Here is a 22,673-nt window from a genome sequence, read left to right as displayed (position 1 = left end):
GCAATATTTTGAATCTCTTTTTTGGTACAAGAAATTTAAAAAACATTATAAAATACTGCTTTAAAAAGTAAATTACATTAATAACAATATCATATTATTACATTTAGAAGTCATTACAGATATTTAAGAAAACGTGCACTTTAAAAAGTAAAGGAACGCAATGTAACAGTGGCACAAATGGTCTACCATAAATGTTGGATTTGTGAAGTAAAATGTAGTTAGAAGCAATCACTTATGATGTTATCATTTTGATAATTGTACATGTTCTTATAACTGCTTTGAGTAGACACTTAACCAACAGAAACTAAGCACCTTTTACGGCGTTGATAGTTTTAACGAATAAAAGTTAAGTGTAGAGAGAAATCATCTAAACAAATGTTTTCAACAACAACAACTTCACCTAATCGGCTCAAAACTGAATCTGCTTTTAATTAAAAGAAAATGTCAAATGTTAAGTAATTACACTACCATAACCACAACAGCAGCATCTACAGTAAAATTCTGAACATGCTGGATTTTTATTAACAGGATTAATAGACATCGTAACAAATCAAGTGAAGTCAAAATTGCTTACAATTGCATCCTAAAGTAGCTTTTTTTTAAATGCTGTATATAGAGGTAGAAGTTTTCTTTACGCATTGCATATTGACATCAATCGATTTTATAAATCTAAATTATTTGATATATGAATTAAAGGCTACAATTGCTGACTGTAAAATACATTTGAATAAACATGAGGCCCTATTCAGCTGGTCCAGATGCCCGATGAAACAGTGGCCGATCTGCCATACATTTTTGACATTTCAATCATAGTGGCTCTGTTCAGTTCTTTGTTGCTCCACTAATCATCAATAGCAGTGGATGCGATTGTAGCGTTGACCTCAGTAGCAGCTGTAGCGAGTGAGGCTGAGGTCCCAGTCGAGATTCCGTCACCTAGTTTGGCGCGGGGCCTCATCATCTCCTCTGTGTTGCGTTCAGGTTTGATCAAAAGAACGTAACACTTTGGCAGGAAGATGCAGGTCAGCAGGCCGAAGCTGGATGCCAGGATGGCAAAAATCTGGACAGCAACCATGAACTTTCCTCGTGTGCTGAGGTACGCCGGGACAAAGGAGATCCAAACGATGAAGAAGACCAGCATGCCAAATGTCACACACTTGGCCTCACTGAAAGACAGGGTATTAAATCATGCATCTGAAAGGTTAAATTTAAATCTCTAACATTTTACATTTAACAGGTTATAAGTGGGGTTTGTATGTGACTGATATCTGCATTGAGACAAAAGATGAGGAGGTGAAAATAAGAGTGGAAAATCTTTCATAACATGTCACCTTAAACTTTTAGTTATCATATCTATGTTGGTGTCCTTGACCCAAGTCATTTTCAAGATCAACTTTGAAACTGGTAATACTATTAGAATTAATTAAGTTAGAAACTAACCATTATAGAGCTTTGTTTATTACCCACCTGCCCTGTGTGAGCTGTGTATCTGTGTGTGCTGCAAATGACAGGAGCTGCTAAATTGTTTTTCATAGTCATTACAATGACAATAAAGGTATATTCGATTCTACTCTAGTTGTAATGGATGTCATTGTATAGATTGATTGAATTACTAATGTGCAAAATATCACCCTTGTTTGGTAATTTCATTAGACGCAGACTATAGGAATGGATAACAACCTGACATCTGATGAGGTTATAAATCCAAATAATTCAGTTTTGGTTGTGACCAGGATGTTTAGTTCAGAGCTTTTGAGAAGGATTGTGATACCTTTGATCCACTTCATTAGAATTAAACTGATCCAAGCAGAAAGGTGGTTTCAGGTTGGATTTCAAGAAAAAAAAAGTTTGAATTTCCACTCAGGAATGAATCATTTAGTTTCATACATAAAATTAAAAATAAAATAAACTTTTGAATTTGTTCAAGCGATAAATCATTTGTATTATATAATATAATGTAAGAGTATACTGTAGGTATTTGATTCCTTGTACAGCTAGTAATAAGTTAGATAAAGTAGGCTGTGTTAAGCATGGTAAAACAGGAAAGTAACACAATATTATTTTGTCCCCTTGAAAAATGTCCCCTAAACAATACAATTACATCTTATAGTAATTCATGAATTTATGACAGTTAATTACAAAGTCAAAAGTAGATTCTAACGATTGGTGAACTGACTTCACTAAAAGTTTTTTTCTAGTCTTCCAAGCACTCAAGTTCTCTTTACTCTACATGTCACCATTATCCTTTAATACACATACTCAGACACTGATAGCAGAATCTGCTCTGTAAAGTGCCAATCTGTCATCTGTCTAACCAGTCATTACAAATTACACTCCATAGTGGGCTGTGCTTTCGGAAGCACTGTGGGGTTCAGTGCTTTGGCCAATAGACTGCTGGTGGTGATCGAACAATCGAACAATCTTCCTCTTATTTTGTTTTGACTATTATTATGTTGTTGGGTGTGTGATGAGAGGTCTGGCTGTTTGGAAATGGAAAGAAACAGCTGTGTTGTTCATCTTTCCTTCTTTGTTCTGTAACTTTTGACCATTCTGATCCTATTTTTATTTTTGAGAAAAACATGGCCCCTATGTTTCCTACCTGAGGTGATCTTCCAGTTTGCGGGCAATGAAGGCAAAGATGAAGGCCAGCAGAGCCAGCAGGATGTCATAGGCAAAGATACAACAAATGAAGACCACAGAGCCTTCATCACACTCGAGAATGATCTTTATATTCTGGGCAGAGGTGTTCTTGACTGGATGTGGAGGAAGGATGATGAGCCACACTGTGCATGCTATAGCCTGGGTAGAGGAATGATGATAACTGAAGTATCATAACAGCATCTGGATTAAGAGTTCATGGTTGGATTCAAGTTCCCCCTCCCTCCCTTACCTGTATTAATGTTGCCACGGAAGCTATCGCCCTCTGGTGGGCACATGTGAGAGTGTCTATTTCAGGTTTAGCACAAGTAGTAGCATCAGTGCTATGAATTGTGTTGGTTACAATGATATCTGGATTTCCACTGTTGGCTGCTGCTTCAGCTGCAGCTTTTGCAGCTTTAGCAGCTGCTTTGTTTCTTGCACGGGCTGCTTTCAGAGCCTGAGCTCTCAGCATTAATACAGCCGCCTTACCTGAAGTAGAACGACAGAATGTAACATTATGCACCGATAGAATAAAAAATATCACTTTTGACAATTTCACAATGTTGAAATTAGGATGGTCCAGATGACTAAACTTGCTGCACACTATAGATGTGCAATCCGTACACACACATAAACACAAAACAGTACAGCTAAAAGGAAGGTATGTACCTTTTGGACCATGTACCTACCCATGAGAGAGGAAAGGCAGAGAGCGAAGCCCAGAGCCAGGCCTACTTGGCTGGTCATGCAGCTCCAGTGCTGAGGTTCTCCGAGAAAGACGATGGAGCAGAGGAAGGTCACCACCAGCGAGAAGAGCAGTGAGAAACTCAACAAAGCATCATTAGCTTTCACCAGAGGGGTGCCCATGTTCACAACATACACCACCTGAAAAACAAAGAACAGCAAACTTACCCAACTTAATCCCCTTACTCACAACAAAAAGGCCATGTTTGAGTTTCTTCATGAGGAATTCATTCTTCTGTGTAAGTCTCACCCCGACAGCAATGGTGAGTAGAGCTCCAAAGGCCGAGATGACGATGAGAGTGATCCCCAGTGGCTCTCCAAAGGCCAGAAACTCAATGATTTTTGGTACACATGCATCATGAGCCTCATTGGACCAGTAGTCTCCACTGCACAGGACGCATTCACGAGCATCTGTCAAAGAGGGAGGGAGGGAAGCAAGTTCAAGACTGAGCTGCAACAGCAATTTTATATAGGGTAACAGTTTCTGTAAGAGCAAACACATGGTTGTTTGGTTGTTCTAACTCTAACTTGTCAAGGACATAAATGTAAAAAGATGACTTTATGATGCACTTTGAAAGCTTTATACTGACTAGTCATGTTGCTTATCTCTCCATCAGCACATGGGATACAGTCAAAGCAGCAGACCGGCTCTCCTTGTCTGATTCCCTTCCGGGTTCCAGGCTGGCAGTTTTCACTGCACACTGACCTAGGAGGCTGCAACATGCAGACATGCACGCACACGAACACACAAACACACACACACACACACACACACACACACACATACACACACACACACACACATTGCTCCACATTTGCATTCGGAAGTACAGATGGTGTTGGAATAATTATCTAGAAGAGTATGTGGTTTGTTGTTGTCTTCATCAATCTACTGCTGACCTGCAAAACTTCATTGTTCCACACAATGGAGTCATTTACTATGGTCATCCTGTCCTTTGGGGCTGCTGAGCCATTGTAGCGTCCAACAGTAACATAGGATATCGCCCCATTACTATCGATCTGCCAGTTAATTATGTCATAAAATGCTTCTACATCCCCGTTGTCAAAGTAGATCTCTTCATCTGTGTTCAGTACTTTGAAATGCACATTCTTCAAGTAGTACATCAGCTGAAAAAGAAGCAGACAAAGCCACATTCCTGTTACACACATTTATTAATTGGTTGTACTTAGACACATTCACACACAAGCTCACCTGCCACGGCTCAAAGTTGGTGATGTCAGCACATTCTTTTTTCCCATTGAACGGACCCTTTCCCGCCTCACAGTGCTCTAGGTTGTGCAGAGCGTGGGCCACAGCGTACACGGCTTTGTACACACTTTGAGGAAACATCGTCATAGTGTACACAAATGTATGATTATCAATCATCAGAAATCCACATTTCAATTATATGATTTTATAATTAAAGGATAAGTTCAACAAAATAACACTGGGGGAAAAAAAACATATTTTCATGTAATATTTCTATCTTGCTTCAGTCACTTGCTGCCACTCCTGAATGATATTTTCACTTCAAGTAACACCTGCAAGTCTCTTTCTTTTTCACAAATAATGGCTTAATTAATCTGGAACTATTGTTTTATTTCATAGTGCTTGTTAAAACTATTCACAATGTATTGTGTGTTTTCTTTGTATCCTGGACTATTTCTGGTAAAGGACACATTTCTGTGAGTTTTTTTCATATATTTTCTTTTTTCATTGCTTTATGCAGCACAAGTGATATTTTGCGCAGGTACCCCAGCTAATAAAACCACAACTACCTCCATGCACTGTATACATTTTGTAATTTGGTGGAACTGGCTCTTAAAAGGTGGTAGAGGGTAGAGGATTGAGGGTTGGTAGTTGGGATGATACGAGTTGAAGAGTAACATGTCAGTAACTAGAATCAGTAATACTTGAAGTAGCAAGTGATCAGTAAGAACTGACCTGTAAGTTATTCGTAACTGGGAAACATCCAAATAAGTGTTATTGAGCTGTGCCAGAGACTCACGCCCTGTACATAGCCCGTCAGGAATGCCCCTCACTGGTCTGGAAAGTGTTCCGTTAACCTCTTCAGCCGTCTGCTTGGCATGCCTCACTGCTTTGCCAAAGTTCAATGTGCAGTGAAACAACTAGAAGACAAACATAAGGTAACAGCTTTACTTTTCATTAGATTTGTGGAACATAAGTTGCTTTTTATTTTACCATGAAGTGTTTCTAAAATGTTATACATGATAACTATCTGCATTTAAGTCTAAATCAGATTTTGAACCAGGCAAATAGATGTGTAGTATGAGTATACTCCCGAAACCATCACTGCCTTGATTCAGCTTAATAAACTCACCGACTCCCAGAATTCCTCAGTGAGTGGGTCATCATAAGGGTCCAAATCCAGTAGATGGCGCTGAAGGCCTGGTATGTTTGCCCTTTTTACTCCAAAGCCCAAAGTACCTCCCAGCACCGAGCTCACCTGCATAAACACATGGACAATGTACCTACTTCTACCTCCGCTCAAAATCTGTAATTAGAGCTCAAACATCAGTCGGTGTTTCCATGAGCTGTTAATGACTCATCTTAGTACTCACGTCTGGCTGATTGATAAGAGCGGAGGTCACCCAGGCCTCGCTGGCAATCCAGGTGCGGTTGGTCACATTATGCCGGAGCAGCTCAACAATAAGTGGACTGAGATCCACGTCTGATGAGAAAACCACGATGATCTTGGCTGTGGCCTCGACTACAGTTTGAACGATGCGCTGAATGTCCTCCGGGGAACTCACCTGAAATGTACAAAAACAATATTCACCTGTAGAAAAGACAAACAGGTCATGATCGGACACAGTCCCAATTGCAGGTGGGACTGAGCTGCTCACCTTGGGCAGTGTCTCAGAGAAGGATATGCAGACACCAGCTTCCTCCACCTGCTCCTTGAAGTCTTTGATGCCATACTTGCCATAATCATCATCTGCAGCAATGGTGCCTACCCAAGTCCAGCCAAAGTGCAGTACCAGCTGGGCCATAGCTGTAGACTGGTGCTTGTCATTGGGAATGGTCCTTAGGAAAGTAGGGAACTGGAACTTACTCTCCAGGGCGGAGCAAGATGAAGAATAGCTGACCTGCAGACGACAGTGTAGAGCAGTTGGGTTCTGTGTCCTAATCTTTATCTACCTCATTGTAACTCGGAACCAGCCTACCTGTGGGAAGTGATAGAGTCCAAGTATTCTAGCAGTGGCAATGGAAAGATCAGAGCCCCCGGCGCCCACTAGAGCAGCGAGAGGTGCCCCAGTCCCGCAGCGATAGTTGGGTACAGCCTCATCTTGGCCTGACAGGTAAGTGAGGGTGCCCTCCACTGCCTTGGAGATGGTGAAGCAGGAGTCATAGATGATGTAGCCGAGGTCTGTGTTGGGCAGTAGGTCGTTCCTCTTGTTAATTTCATTAATGGCAAACAGCATGGTCTGGGTCCAGCGGAAGGTGCGGAAGTTAAACCTAAAAGATGATTGGTGAGTAATGTCGTAATAGAATATTTTACTCTGATAGTTACAAATAATTACATATTTTGTCTTAAATGTTTTTTACCCACAGTAAAAAAAAAAGTTTTGTGAAAGTTATCTGTTTATTTAAATCAGAATAACAGAAAGAATAAATGAATTTAAATGGTTGATGAATGCAACCTGCTGACTTTTTATTTGTCATTGCCTAGGTGGGCAGTACACAGAGTTGCTGTTGATAGTTGCAAATTGCAATGTGAAGGCTTGCCTCCATAATGATATGGATTGCTGTGGCTAATTGGTCCCATAGATGCTGCTCTGCTCTGTCTGGATTTCTGTAATTAAATCACAAGGTTCTGAGACCACACTGTTTGGTTTAGACATATTATTACATCAATCAGATTTAAATAATCAAGTGCTAAATGTAGCAAGAAATGTTTAAAAATGTAACCCAAAGAGATTAATTCACCTGTGATAACTTTAATAGGTTTTAACAATAAATGAAACAAAAGCAAAAATACAACAAAGTCAGAGTGATAAAAGGAGCCACATGACTAGTTCTGTCATTGCTCTACTCACCCCTCACACCCTGAGGAGACAGGCACCCTTGAAGTGTTGCCATCACTGGATGCAATACGCTTGTGTACAGGAAACATGCCCCCAATAACAACCTTCTTCTTTTCCACATTCTTGTAGCCGCTCAGGTTGAACTTTGCCTTCAGCTTGCATGTGGACTCTGCTGAAACAGATCTGTGAAAGTAGAAAAAGACACATAGTCCAAGCAAAAAGCGAATGATTTCCATGCTACGAGGACGCAGTGACAAGTCAGGAGAGCTCTCGCTGTGACTCAGACAGAAAAATGAACAGCAAAGTGTGACAGGTGTCCTACCTGTTCTCAAGGGAGATGTGCTGCATGAGATAACCGGAGATTCAACAGTGCAAAAGAATATAGGACATTGGATAACTATCACTGACTGACTAATTATACATCTTTATTTTATATAACAAAAAGAAAAGGACAGTCATTTTTGGTGTATTCCAAAACAATAAAAAAAAAGATGTACAAAATGAAGGGTCTTTTAAAAAGTGCCTTCGCAGGACAACCAATCATACACAAACAAAAACCAATGGATGTCTTTTAGCTTTAAAGAAAAATCCCTTCATTTGTTTTTTCTCAGTTCTTTCCCTCTTTTCTTTTGTAAATAAAAATCAGTCAGTAACAGGTCAGCTCCAGAGGATAAACCGCCAAAGGCCAGGAGTTAATTAGCAGAAACATGTGGTAACTTGTGCAGTCGTGTTGCACAGCTACTGTTTCAAAATTGTGCCTTTGTCCCCTGAGTGCATTTTCTGTGCTGTGTTGATGACTGGCTGCACTTGTCTGCTCTTGTCTCTCAGTCAGTGGGGAAAAACACACACCTGAACCCTCCAGCACACTGAGGGACCTCTGCTGGGCAACAGGGACTAACTGCACACACATTCATTTCATCAAATGACATTTAAAAAAGATGTGGCTGGCCACAGCAGTCATTTATGACTATGATTACATGAAATGAAACTAAATAGTAATTATCACTCAAAAGTAGAAATCTAAAAAAAAGGAGGAGAGATACATCTGGAAAATTTGCTGATGAAGTGATACATTTTTGAGTGTGATGTCTGAGGCACATGAGAGATGTAAGAAACTGATGAGCGCTGTGATAAATCAGTTAAGTGTCAGACATGGCTTTGTGTAGACATTTGTAGAGGCACGTGGTAAAGGAGGAGAAAAAGGGCAGTCAACAAAAAACCCTGATCAAGATGACTATGCATTTGCAATTTTCAAATGTTACTCAAATTTGTACATGTTTTTTAGGTGCCCTTTCATCTGGTGCTTGAAAAACTTATATGATTTAAGGTGAAACTGGCATTTATCAGATTATGTTTAAAAGGAAAAATTGTAAAATGCACAAGGCTGTAAAGAAAGCAAGTACTTTTTTTTTTAAGGTTAGCTAGAGCAAAAGGAAGAATGGCCTCTTATGATCTAGTCAGATTAAATTCTTGAAGTCATTCCTTAAAGTAAATCATGTTTTCAACACTTAGATTTGAAGATTACTGTATCAAGCTATATTTGAACGGTGATTCTGATTTTCTTAACTTCTAATAGAGGACTGAATTTGTTCAAATATACCACTAAGCGCTTACTTCTACTGTAATTGATATCTTTATTTATAGACTACATGTTTATTGATGTGTTCACTGTTATTACAAATGAAGATATCTGAGAGTTCAGCAGTAAAAGATAAGTAGCTCCTGAAAGAAGTGAGAAGTTTCAACATGAAGATCTTTATTAAAGCTCAGTTTTCCATTTTACAAATGTCATCATCGATGAAACTGCATGCAGTGGCTTGGTTTGAGGCACGTGACTAAAGGAGAATGAGCGTTATTGAACAAAACTGAAAAAACAAACATTAAATTGCATAACTTAATCTTATTGAAATTGCAGTTAAACTACAAAATAGTGTCCATTATCCTCTCGGTGTTGTTTGTAATGGAGACACACTTTCTGTAACAGAATATACCTACTAAGAAAAAGGCAGAAGAGGGGGAGACACACTAATAGCAGTTCAGACAAGTTAGGAAAAACAATTCATGTTGCATTGGGAGTATTTCGCCACTAAAGGTTAAGGTTTAACAGAGGAAGAGAGGCACAAAATCATATTCTGGAGGCATAAGAAGCACAACGTCCGAGTGTGTCTATTTCAGGTACAATACACGTTTAAAAACTCAGTTAAACCTGAGCACTGTATTCACTGAGATATGACAAGGGGCATGGTGTGCTGAATGTTTTGACAGTGTAGGACAGAAAAAAATAAGCTTTCTCAGACACAGTGAGCTTACATTAGAGATGGCAACAGACTGTGCTCATAACCCGAACTTTGACACTACATAGGGACACATTTATGAGGTGAAGTTCTCAGTGGATGTAATGCTGATTATGCCAATACTTAAAAGGTGGAAACAAGCCTAAATGTGCAAAAAATATGCCCTTGTACAACAAAGAAGCAGCCAAATGGTGATGAAATGACAACAGCAACTTACACAATGTAGTTATAAACTCTACTGTACTTATAATTTCATTAATAGCTAGCCCCCTTGCCATTTTTATTCTTCATAAAAAGCATACATATTGCAGCATGAGGAGAAAAAAGTGTTATATCCTCCTTTCTGGAAATATCCAAAGGAATAAACAAAAGCAATTAAACAGGCACATACAAAGTCACCCACCATATTGGCCTCCTGCACATCTGCATACTAGTCCTCATACTGAAGCTTATGTTGGATTGACTGCTGTCCACAAAGGGTTCAGCAACAAGTCAAGAGATCTTTTCAACAAATGTAGCTTTGACAGATCGTCAGAGGAACCCATAACATTATACATCACCACAGCATATCCACTTTTGGCAAAAAGAAAGAAAGCTTAAAAATTATTGATTGGTCACAAGGGACATCTGTCCAAATTTACCTTAAACAGACGACCTTCTTCAAAGCACAGTATAGAGGCAGAAAGTGAAAACTAACCATCAGAGGATCGTCTAAAGTTGAGAACATTCTGACCTACAATGGTAAGACAGACACCAGACAAAAAAAATAATTACTGAACATTTTCATTCTCTCTCTATCTGCTCTTTTTCCTTTCCTTGACACTACTGTTTGCTTTTCATGTTCAGCTCATCCCATAACTCAATCTGATGCAACATTAAAGTCCACATTGTGAACTTTCACAGCTTCTCACCGCTTGTCTTTAAAGGTTGACCTTACAAAAGGAAGCAGCAATTCACCTTTTCATTAAAGAAGAAAACACTGTTGAACATGGATCAAAAAATGACAATATATTATCAATAACCAACATTAATCAATCCCTATCGCCAAAAATATTAAGACCAAGGAGGAGTTGTGAGGAGAGCAGAGTAGAGGCGCCTCTGCATGTGCGCCCGTCACAGTACGGTCTGCCTTCCATGGGAATGTTGAAGAGAGGGGTGGAGGTACAGGAGGTGGGAAGAGGAGCAGGGTGAGAATAATAGGAAGGGGGACTGAAAAGGGGGAGTTCACCAGCCCTCTCTGTTATCTGTTGAGAGTGTTTGTGCATTGTGTGTGAGTGTGTGTTCTATGGGTATGTCGTAATGGGTTTCATTCCCACTCTGTGGTGCCAGGTGGCTTGGAGGTCAGATCATACATGACTCTGGAAATGCCGGGGATCTTCTTGATCTCATTCACCATCTTCAGAACCACCTGGGAAAACAGAAAACTACATCAATACAGCTGGAGAGAAAAGTGAAGGGGAAAATAATTCTACATCCAACATTCTTCTGAGACAAACTTTTGAGTTTAAATGATGGTATACCTCCTCTGGGATATGGTTGCCCGGCATGGCGGGAATGCCAGTCATGAAATCGCTGGTGATAAAGGTGCGGACCACAACGGAGCGCCGGCAGGATGGCTGCTTTTGCAGTGGGTCACGGTCAAAGTGCAGGGGTGTCAGGATGACTGGCATCTGGCTGATCTTACCGGAATAGCCTTAAAAAGAGGAATAGTCAAAGTGAGGGAACTCTTATTTCTGATAAGAAACGTAGCTGCATCACCTCTGAGGCATCTTTTTTTTTTGCTATAGTAAAAAAAAAAAAGAAGAAGAAACCTGAATGCCCCACATTCAATGTTTCGATAAATAGATTCAGTGTGCCTCATGCTGCCTGGAATAATGAATTGATGAATAACCAAATAAAACGGGGGTTTGTTTCATACCTCAGAAACTAAATGTCTTAATGGAGTACCAGTGCTTGAATAACAATATGAATTGTTTGTATATGAAATTGGGACTAAATGATGATTATTAATCCTTATAACACATTTTAGGTAAACTTTATGACATACTAAATGAAACTACGGTCATAGAAAAGTACAGTCATTTTAGAAAAGAACATTCCTCAATGGAGAACATTTCAAAGATTTGGTTTGCCCCATGGGAAATGTTAATTTCCCCTACATAGATGCAAGTATGCAGGCAATTAAATTACAATGGTAAGATAAGATGCTGGCCTTTGAAACAGAAGAGCAGCTCTACACAAACAGTGTTGTCAGATGGACCTTTAGCTGCTCCTCTTTTACATTTACTGAAGTTTTAAACACACTCAATTCCTTTCAAAATAATCTGAAATTTCAATCCATATGACTAAATCAATGTTGTGAAGCAGTTGTACACACAAACTCTTACCAGACTCTCTAAGGATAGAGTGAGCTACAAAGTCAGCCTGTCTGAGCGTGCTCAGAACACCTGTGGTCAGGAAGGTCGGGGTAATGTCTGTTGGTGGTTCTTTCACGTGGGAACCGAATACATACACAACTCTGGAAAGAAGAGACAGGTGACAGTGTGTTTATAGGCGACAGCAAGAGTCTATAGAAGCATATCACTGAGAGCGAAGGTTTGTGCACTACCTGTTGATGCTATGGCACATTCGAGGGATGAGTCTGGCCAAGAACATGAGAGATTCCCAATGTGGAGATTCTTTACTTGTGACACCACACACGTAACTGTAGGACCGGCAATCACCCTGAGACACACAGAATAACAAGTTAATAACAAACATGCTTTATTATAAAGTGTTCGTCTGCTAGAAACAAGTGTTAAACAGTAATGTATGTTCCTTTTTTCGACTAGAACAAACTCCAAAGGCAGTAAAAAAAGTGCCTGTGTTTGTCTTATGTCTCCTGTCTGCCCACCAATCTGAGGTTTAGAGTACATTTAGAACTCTGGCTAAAAACAGGAAGTAGGCTAAAAGGTGACAGAAACAAACAGTCACTGTCTGACTGCAGTATATGGGTGAGAAAAGTGGTCATGATCATATATTCTCTCAAGGCAGAGCTTCAGATAAACAACTGAATAGTGATGTTTTTCTAACCAAAGTTATTTTTTTTCTACAGAAGACACCCTTTTTAGGCAATAAAGACTCACATTGGTGGAAAGCAGAGGAGTTGAAAAACTGACATGGTCTTAAAAAAACCTTCTTTGGCTGGAGAAAGTCAATGAGTAAGAAAATGAGAGGCTTTGTGTGGGTGGGTGGGTGTGTCTCGTGGTTAACCTCTAAATTACAGTGGAAAGACAACGAGACTAACAGAAAAAGAAGGACATACTGTTTCCAGCTTCCCCTGTTTATGGACTTAAGTGCAGTTTTACAAATGTGAACCTTCCACAACCATGAATAACAAGCAGCTCCTAACTATATTCATCAATTTCATATTTGGCCAAGCCTAAAAAAAACATTTAAAGTTTTGACTGGGCCTTTAAGACTGTTTAGAAAGTCCCCTATTACCCTTTAACTATTCCACTGCAGTTAGAAACACATGGGCTGCACATTGATACTATTTAATTACCATGTGATATGAATAATGAAATCTCTAAATTGTAAGGACTGTTCATTTTTAAAGTGGAAAATATAGAGTAACTGATTAACCAGCTTGATTACCTGGACGCCAACAGTTTTGATGGGCAGCAAGAAGGCATTTAGTGAATGAAGGCTGGTGATCTGCATGAGCTTCTCTTCCTCCTCATCTGATATGCACGACTTGACTCTCTGCAGCAAAGCATGGGGCTGGGAAGAAAAGACACAGACACCTCTCCTTTAGTTTCTTTAAGCTGTAACAGAAAACACTGTTCATCTTATTGACTAAACAAATGAGCAGCTATTCTGCATGTCCCTGGACAAAAATCCAAGCTTCAGCTCTACAGTCAGACAACCGGCAGAAAGAAATGTATATCATTAAAGGCAATGTTCCATAAGTGAGCACTTCTGTGCAACACAACTGGAATAAAAAAACATCGCAAAATCATAATAAAAATACGGCTTTGTGGCAATTTGGCCAAACAACCAGCAGAGGTTGCACATTCAAAGCTACATCATAAACTTATAGAGTTGACTTTGAATAACATTCATCTGATTCTTAAAATTTGCCTTCACTCATTTAATTTCCAAGAGCGAGTTTCCAAAAACTTTTAGGGAAGTGCTCTATAGATGATTCATAGTAATATATGTGAACAGTCTACACACTGACTTACTCTTAAAGCAGGGTTGGAAATTAACTTTTTATTTCCTACCTGCCACTGTGACAGGTGAATTAAAAAGTCTACCAGTCACACCAGTTTTTTTTTTACCTGCCACTTTATTTTGTAATGATGCATGATATCAAATAAAGGCTTACAGTATTCAAGTAAGAGGCTTTTTTATGAAGGGACATTTTTTGACCATAACAGAAAATACTGACATGCTCTTTGTTTTAGTTAATTATAAGGCTGGTAAAATGCAGATATGTCATCAAAGGATCAACTGAAAGGCAATCAATTTGTGTTTTCAAAGTACATGAGCCTATATGAGGATCAGCAGGCAGGAGGGACTTTACAGAAAGCAGTCATTCAAATGTGCAACCTTCACTGAAGCCATTCACATGCAAATTGTTTTACATGTTTAAACTGTTGAGAGCACAACATAAAGATTTTGAAATTAAGCCATAAGAGGCATATTCAGTCATTCATATCACATTATTGGTCACGAGTTACTTGATTTTTTTCTCTGACCTTTTTGACACTTGCTGAGAAGTCTGTGACAATTTTCAGAATGTTGTTTGTTTCGGCAAAGTCCTTGCAGATGTAGGGCTCCTCTGCACAAATCACCCTGATAGACAAACCAGGACCTGAAGGCAGTTAAGAGATTAAAAGAAACGTGATTTACATATGAAGGTAAGATGAAAAGCATTCTGCTAACAGGTATTTGTGTATGGACTTGCCTGGGAAAGGGTGTCTGGAGACGATCTCCTCTGGCAGGCCCAGCTCTCTCCCCAGTGCTCTGACCTCATCTTTATGGAAATCTTTCAACGGTTCGATTACTTTTCCCTGGAGAATCATAAAGCAGTGGCATAAGCTTTTCTACACTGGGAAATTGGGAACAAGGGAAGGCGTTGCATAATTGTGCATTTCTAGAAAAGGGCCGACCAAAAACAACAGACATGAGAAGGATAAGGAATGTTTCAATGCTGTATTAAATCAGTGACACAGCATGATAGTTTTGCCTTGTGTGTGCAGTACCTCATCTCTGAGTTTGCGGATGAGCTCAGTGTCGTTGTGGTGTGTTTTGATGACCTCTGCCTTGCCACTGGCAAGATGAGAGGCGCTCTCAATGAGATCAGGCCGCAAGGTACCCTGGGCAAGGAAAACCTCCTCTGGCTTCAGATTCATCTCCCCAATTACTTCATTTGCCACCTGTGTAAGCAGACAACTCATTTAGACAGATACAACAATGAACTGGTACATCAATGGCAAAAAATGAGCAATACTGGCAGATGCATACAAATGTAAAGTACCAGTATTCAGCTGAAATGATGGTGAGATAAATTACAAATGAATGGTAGCAAGGCAGTGTATACATGTTCAAATAAGGGCTGTCAAATGGTTTTAAAGAAATCACTATTAACTGCTGAATTTTAATACTTAATCGTGATGAATACCATTTGTAATACCATATAACATATTCCATTATTTAGCATTTCATATTGGTTTTTTACCCTGAATCTAAGGGTACTTTTCTTCCTATTGGGAATCAAATCAGCTTTTATTTGAAAAGAAAATGAAAACCTTTAATGTAAAAAAGCTAAAGGGAACAGTAAAATAGACTTTTTTTTATAATGTATTGATTATTTATGTAATGAGCCAGTCATAGGCGCAGTGTTATCGTTCTTTTCCATTTCTGTGGGAGCAGAAGGACATTGCATGACTTACCTAAAGTGTGCCGAAGGAACAAAATAGCACACGGTTAATGTGATTCAAAAAAATAAATGTGTTATTTCCAAACTTAACTGCATGTGAAAATCACATTAAAGCTGACTGTCCTGGTTCATATATACATGTGACAGGTACAACCTTTAAAAAGAATCAATTAAAAGAACCCACCTTTACAAATGTATCTCCAATTATTTTTCTTTTCTCCTCTGGGTTGGTCGTCATATTCAAAGTTTTGCTGATACGTTTTCGTGGTGTCCTGTCTTCATCAGAAATGGGAAGGGTTGTTGTTCCGTTGTAGAAGGTATGAGCAGCATTGACCACTAAATAGAGCAACATTTAAGAGGAGACAGAGCAGAAGAATGAGGACATGATTTAGCTCAATATTCAACAAAATTGTATTACATAACAACTAATCTTGTATTATTATTATGATCGAATTTTAACTTGACACAATTATGATACAATTTATCACAGTAATTATTGCTCTCTGTCCCCACCTTTGAGTTTGATTCCCAACTTGGTGAGGGCCTCCTCCACACTCTGACTCTCTCTCTTCCTCATGAAGCCATTGTCAATATGGACTGCTATCACCTGGTCCTGGTTCAAAGCTTTGTTGAGGAGAGCTGTGCAAACTGTTGAGTCAACCCCACCACTCAGCAACACCTGAAGAAATAATCAGAGAGAGTCAAAAATGTTAAGCCAGACGATTTGTAGTAGTGGCATCACACACACAGCCTTCCATTGTATTCGTCATTTTTCTTTTTTTTGACACATTTTGTATTTTGCCAGCTGGTACGCTGTAAAATGATAAACATTAAGAACTGATTAAATAGAGAAGATAACTTCAGGTAAAAACTTAATTTATTAACATTAAGAGACAACCACCTATCAATAAAAAATAAAACACAATGGCCAAAAGCAACTGTAGTAACAAACTATGACAGAGTAGAAATACAGTGACTGTCGCTGTCAGGAACAAGAGTAAGAATCTGCGTGTATATCTTTAAATGTAACTCCTGTACTTGGAGCCTTTTTCCAGCACTCATTTATCGTCTTTACACCCCTGAGATGAGGCCCAGTTTGGAGCCGCTCAGGGAGTCGAATACCTCTTTCCAGATAAAACACGGTCTCATTTGAGGGTTTAATTTGTTCTTCTTAACTTCACACTGATGCTGCCTGTGTCAGTACTGCCTGAGCAGCTACCACACATTACATTCAGCGTCACAAGCATAAGACTTTGGTCAAAGTAGGATGAAACATCTCACCCCTTTCTTTAAAAAATAAATAAATAAATCAGCACTACAGCTGGTTTGGATACCATCACCACACAATTACACACTCAAAATGATTGAACGTTTTGCAGATTTACTCACCAGCACTTTAGATTTGTCTACTTTTTCTTTGATCTCGTCAATGCAGACCTGTTGGCGGTTTTCGACAGTGAAGTTGCTTGTGCATCCTGCAATCTCGAAAATGAAGGTACGCAGCATCTCCATGCCTCTCTCCGTCAAGTCAACCTCAGGGTGAAACTGTGTCCCATACAGCTTCTTCTGTTCATTAGCAATTCCTGTTAGAAAAGACAAATTCATACATTATCCTATTTATACTCTTAGAATGCCTCTGTAGACAGGACTAGCATAACACACACCACAAGCAGACATAAGGATTTCTGATAGATTAAATAAAACGAGCTTTAAATCATACAACTTTAGGCTTTCTAACATAAACAAAAATAATAAATAAATAAACAGGGTCACAGTCTGCCCCATATTCTGCTCACCGGCAATTATATTCCCTGATTGGGCCACCACTTTGAAGCCATCAGCCACCTTATCCACACTGTCTCCATGGGTCAGTAGGACCAGTTCCTCCTTCTGAAGGCCTCTGATCAAATAAATACACAGCTTGATGTCAAAGGAAGATGGTTGTGTTCAATAAAATACATACAGAGGTTATGTGAACAAACTCTTATTTCATTGAGTACATTCACCTTAATGTTAAGCACAAACAGTGATAAAAGACAGTGGCCATCTATTTAAGACACATCAGTATTTGTGAAACAACCAGCAGAGATATTAGATGACAAACATTGATGACACACATTGTACACATGTGACACTGATGAACGAGCAGCAGTTATTTTACAGAAAAACTCCCAACATTCAATCCTCAACCACTTAAGTGATTAAATGGTACTGTTAGCGTGCTGATTGATCTAGAGGTGATTACAGAATATTCTTTTTTAGAGTTGAGTGGAAGTGATTACATTGCCTTCTTCAATGGACCAATGAAATCAACTTCTGAAAGCACAATCAGTAGTTGCTTAAATGAGAGTTTAATGAAGAAATCTCAGGCTTGTCAGATAATGTGTTGCTTTATAGTCAGCTACATTTGCATCAACAAATTGGTTGTTAAAGCCCTATCCACACACAGCTTCAGTCTACAAATAAACATTTTTACTGCTTTGCATGCCAGTAGTTAAGAGGTGCAACGGATCAAAAATATCACGGTTCTGAATGGATCACAGATTGAATTGAATTGATTTATTTTAATAGGGACAATGCAATTTAACATAATTTCAATACAAAGCATGAAACTGATGTGCTGCATAAAGACAAATTATTATTATTGTAGCTGTGATCCGTTTTACTACTGCCAGTAGAAAACTGTGATATGAAATACTGCAACATAATAGCTCCTTTACCATCCTTCTCTGGCTCTATGCTCAAGGGGCAAAACCCTGCTCTTTCACTCAACTTTAAGCCATTATTCAAGTGATACTGTCTTCGGTGAATTAATTTTTTCTAACCAATGTGCAACATGTTGTTTTTACCCTAAAAACGTCTATATGGTCCGTCTTCAACTTAAAACTTTCAGTATGTTTCAGACTTGTTTCCTCTAAAAAAAGCTCTTAAAATGTGTTAGTTATAAGTTGCATAAGGCCAATTTGGATTACTGTTCAGACTACTAAAAAATACTTGTTTGCTTGCGATCTACTTGAGCAACCGTTTTACCTGAAGAGAGAGCAAGTGTTGTCTAGTCCAATGCTGAACACTCCATCTTCCCTCACACTCTTTTTATGGACTGTGCCGCCAAACACCTTGTTCATCATCTGCAGCACAACCAAACACAACACACAAAGCCAAGTTAACAGTTTGACATACAGTTTCATTTCGGTGTGATTCAAAATATGCAACAGCTGTCTGATATATGGAGGAAGATGCTTTGGAATTGATGGCTTCTGATTTAATTCTGTCATTCCCCTCTGCTAGGATCAAAGTGTGTGGTAATGCCCCAACTGGCATAGAAGAGCAGAACAACAAACTTAAATAAAGTGATAGTAAAGTGTGGCTACTCGGAATTAAAGTACAAAAAAAAACTTCTTGCAATATGTCTTCAGAGTGTATTTATGTACGTGCATAGATACCTGCATCCCATAGCAAATCCCAAGGACAGGCTTTCCTATAGTGAATATGGCAGGGTCAAACCAGGGGGCATCTTCTGCATAAACAGAGGCTGGGCCTCCTGAAATGATGACTGCCCTATAAAGACAAGGAGAGATACAACAATCAAACCAAATCAAGGATAAAACAGAATTATATACTGACAGAACAGGCTAGTAAAGTAATGAGGCAAAAAAAATATGTCTCATATGTCTCATGCTCACCTGTAACCCTGTTCTCTGATAGCAAAGGCCGGGGTCTCTAAAGGAAGGATCTCAGAGCGCACACACAGCTCTCGCACCCGACGGTCAATCACCTTACCATACTGGGCCCCAGCATCCAGGATCGCCACCGCTCCTTCACATGACCCATTCTGCTCTGTGCTGTTGATCTCCAGCTGTGGACACACACGTGACAAAAAAAAAACCACTCAATTGTAATGTTTACAGGGCTTACACAGTTCATGATACACTATGAAGCTTTTCAAAGCTGCGTTTGACAAATACAAGTGTAAAGTCTGCTGTCGGTTTGAGTGGGAAGTCGGGTGCTGTAACCTCCTCCTGGTCTAAACAGTGCTTCATCTCTAACATCCACCCGGAAAATGTGACTAAAATTAAGGCCAAACATAATTATGGACATGTGAGCTCCAATTCAGTGAAACGTGCTGTTACCATTCAGCCCATCAGTAGAATCACATGAAACACACATTCAGAGGAAGTGAGGAGGAAATCTGTGTGTCTGTATGTGTTTTACTTCCTAACATTGATGGAAGATCAACTTAGTTAGGGAAAGATTTGATTAATAAACCAGACAGTTATCTCCCTATACAACACTGAGCAGATACGAGGAGAAACACAATCTAATGATGTTTATTAAAGTCACTCATGTTAACCATAACTTATGATTCCTTTACTAGAGGTACACTTCAATCAAAGCAGCTGTAGTAATCTACTCTGTAAACACAGAATTAAAAACACAGGATAGTTTTACAGCACACTTCATGTCAGCATTACAGAGCAGCAAGTTAGTGCTAGCTTAGTGACGACGTTAGCAAACCTGTCACTTACTGACAGCCACATTAAACACACGAGTTTACCACATACGCCCAAAGTCACTTTACAAAACGATGGTAGTAAAACACCTATATTTAGTAGGAATGTAGTTTCATATTCCGAGGGAAGATGTCTAACAAATAGCCCACGGATAGTCTAAACACTAGCCATTAGCCTGTTAGCATCAAGTGGCTAAGTTAGCGTTGCTATGCTAAAACCCACGCGGTGCTCGGAGGCAAAGGGAGCTAGATGTTTCCTCCATGAAAAGGTAAACCGAGTAAAGTGGTCAGATGTGTGAAAGGTGTTTTGTTACAATCATTTAGATACCTTGTCTGGCTAGTGTACGCTTTAATCAACATGTTATTGAGATACTGCAACAGGCACACAGCAGCGTACTCAGTGCTGGTTGTAATGTTACATGCTCTCTAACTTTCCCCCTTTAACATAAACACACACAGGCCCTAATTAACCGGGAGGGACTACGGTCCTGACACAAAGTCAACCGGGCTGCCCTACACCGGAGGAGGGGGTAGTAAAAGCTGCACTGACCTTGCTGTCTCCGTTGCACAGAGCCATGGAGGACTGCCGTGTTATGGACTGATCTCTCCCCTCAGAGTCCCGGGTCTCAAAGCTCACAGAGAGAGGGAGGGAGAGAGAGAGAGAGAGGGAGAGAGAGAGACAGAGAGAGAGAGGAGAGAGAGAGAGAAGGAGAGAAAGAGAGAGAGAGGGAGAGAAAGAGAGAGAGAGAGAGGATAGAGAGAGGGAGAGAAAGAGAGAGAGAGGAGAGAGAGAGGGAGAGAGAAAGAGAAAGAGAGAGAGGGGAGAGAAAGAGAGAGAGAAAGAGAGAGGAGAGAGAAAGAGGGAGAGGGAGAGAGAGAGAGAGAGAGAGAGAGAGAGAGAGAGAGAGAGGGCTGCTGGTTAGCTCCTACTGTTTCAAGAGCAGGTCGGGTTGTTGGTTCAGCGATGGGCTGTCACACTCTGTCCTTCTCTGGAGAGGGAATAACTTTCACTTAGGGACCAGACTAAATAAATGTGTCTGTGTTTCATGGGTGGAGCGGACAGTTCAATCTTTAAAAAAAAAAAATCAGTGACGAACATTGGTCCAGCGGGGGATGGGCTTAGAGAGCAGAGTGGAATTTGACTGATAATGGTCGAACAACTATTTGGAGTTTTAGTTTAAATTAGGCCTGGGTTCAACAGAGCTATTATGTGAAGATATGATACTCTATATACCCATATATATGGGGGTATGTGTCACAGAGGTGTCACAGAATCTCCAAGGATATTACTGCCAATCCATTGCTCCTGAGTCCTGCCTAAAGCAAAATTATAATTATATCTTTTAATTGAAATTGTCCTTAAACCTTTATTATTGTCTCCGTTAGATAGCTACCTGTGTCCTATTACTAGAACAACAGCATGTCCTTCTTGTTTAACATTACAGTTCGCCTACATAAATTTAGTTTAGAGTTGGCCTATTGATATTTAACATTAGAATATGTTAAATGTCAGGTTTGTATTTTGTGATTGTTTATCTGAAATTTAGGCATAGACCACTTAATTAGAACTGTATTGACAACATGAAGCATTCCCACAAAACACCACCAACAGACTAATACAACCACAGTTTATGTTGTAACAGTAGCTGCACTATGTGAAACAAGAAAAATGGTGAAGAGATTCATGTTGCTTTACAATCTATAGAATCTACAGATAAAGTGGATCTACAAACCTTACGCTTCACACTCTGTAAGCTTTAGGCAGCAAGTATGTGAGAGGAATCCCTTGTACTTTAGCACGTCTACTCTACTTTTCTACGAGTGGGTGACTGTACACTGAGGAATTTTTCATGTTCTTTTACAGAACAAGTTACCTTCAGAATCATTGAATGTGGCATTTGTGTTTGCCTTTGAATGTCCCTAAGAGGTATTTTTGTTATTTGGTTTATTATAATATAATTACAACATTCTTTCTGTACATACAGGATATTTATCACAGACATCAAAGCTGGAATTCCCTGAAAATTAAGGGGGATGTCATGTCAAATACACAAGTAAGTCAAACAGACATATCTCATATTCCACTTTGTGCTCAGCAAATTTGTGTGTCAGACTGCCCACCGTCAAAATATCAGCGCCATCCTGTGGGAAATAAAATGTATAGCAATTGAAAACAATTATTATCAAGGGCATTGCAATATACCAATTTTAGATTGGCTGGTAGTTTATAAACCAGCAGCACTTCCTCTACAACACGGTTAGTCATGAGCATGGATGAATTAACCTGTTAAAGATTTGCTGGCCTCTGTTGACCCATTATTATTTTGGTTAATTACAGTACAGGTTGTAATTGTGCTTAAATTGCTGGATATTCAGAAACATAATTGAAATGAATACGATATCAACAAACCTGCTGAGACTTATATTGGGCCTCTAGGGGTCCTCAGAACAATTTTGTGCATTTCCTCATTTAGCCATAAACATTTCCTGTGGTTAGCTATACGGTGTGCTG

At 39.5% G+C, this 22,673-nt stretch overlaps 2 protein-coding genes across 2 annotated transcripts; both read right to left on the bottom strand.

Annotated features, from left to right (window-relative positions):
* Positions 1-247: 247 nt before the first annotated feature.
* Positions 248-7,699, bottom strand: LOC132980229 (vomeronasal type-2 receptor 1). Its single transcript, XM_061046231.1, has 14 exons — positions 7,444-7,699; positions 6,571-6,862; positions 6,250-6,492; positions 5,965-6,156; positions 5,724-5,849; positions 5,327-5,511; positions 4,595-4,718; positions 4,282-4,509; positions 3,972-4,095; positions 3,632-3,792; positions 3,327-3,522; positions 2,888-3,126; positions 2,597-2,796; positions 248-1,163 (listed from the first exon to the last, which is right to left on the bottom strand). The coding sequence occupies exons 1-14, from the start codon at positions 7,665-7,667 to the stop codon at positions 842-844; spliced, it is 2,856 nt and encodes a 951-aa protein (XP_060902214.1). The 5' UTR covers positions 7,668-7,699; the 3' UTR covers positions 248-841.
* A 1,471-nt stretch (positions 7,700-9,170) lies between these two features.
* gmps (guanine monophosphate synthase) lies at positions 9,171-20,872 on the bottom strand. Its single transcript, XM_061046230.1, has 16 exons — positions 20,712-20,872; positions 19,335-19,507; positions 19,095-19,209; positions 18,682-18,779; positions 17,448-17,551; positions 17,041-17,234; positions 16,165-16,330; positions 15,836-15,987; positions 14,975-15,148; positions 14,677-14,782; positions 14,468-14,583; positions 13,362-13,487; positions 12,334-12,449; positions 12,113-12,243; positions 11,246-11,418; positions 9,171-11,133 (listed from the first exon to the last, which is right to left on the bottom strand). Exons 1-16 carry the CDS (start codon positions 20,736-20,738, stop codon positions 11,032-11,034), a joined length of 2,073 nt encoding a protein of 690 aa, XP_060902213.1. The 5' UTR covers positions 20,739-20,872; the 3' UTR covers positions 9,171-11,031.
* Between the last annotated feature and the right edge of the window lie 1,801 nt (positions 20,873-22,673).

This window comes from Labrus mixtus, chromosome 9, assembly GCF_963584025.1.
Source record: "Labrus mixtus chromosome 9, fLabMix1.1, whole genome shotgun sequence".
Taxonomy (NCBI): domain Eukaryota; kingdom Metazoa; phylum Chordata; class Actinopteri; order Labriformes; family Labridae; genus Labrus; species Labrus mixtus.
This window is presented reverse-complemented; position numbering and strand designations above follow the sequence as displayed.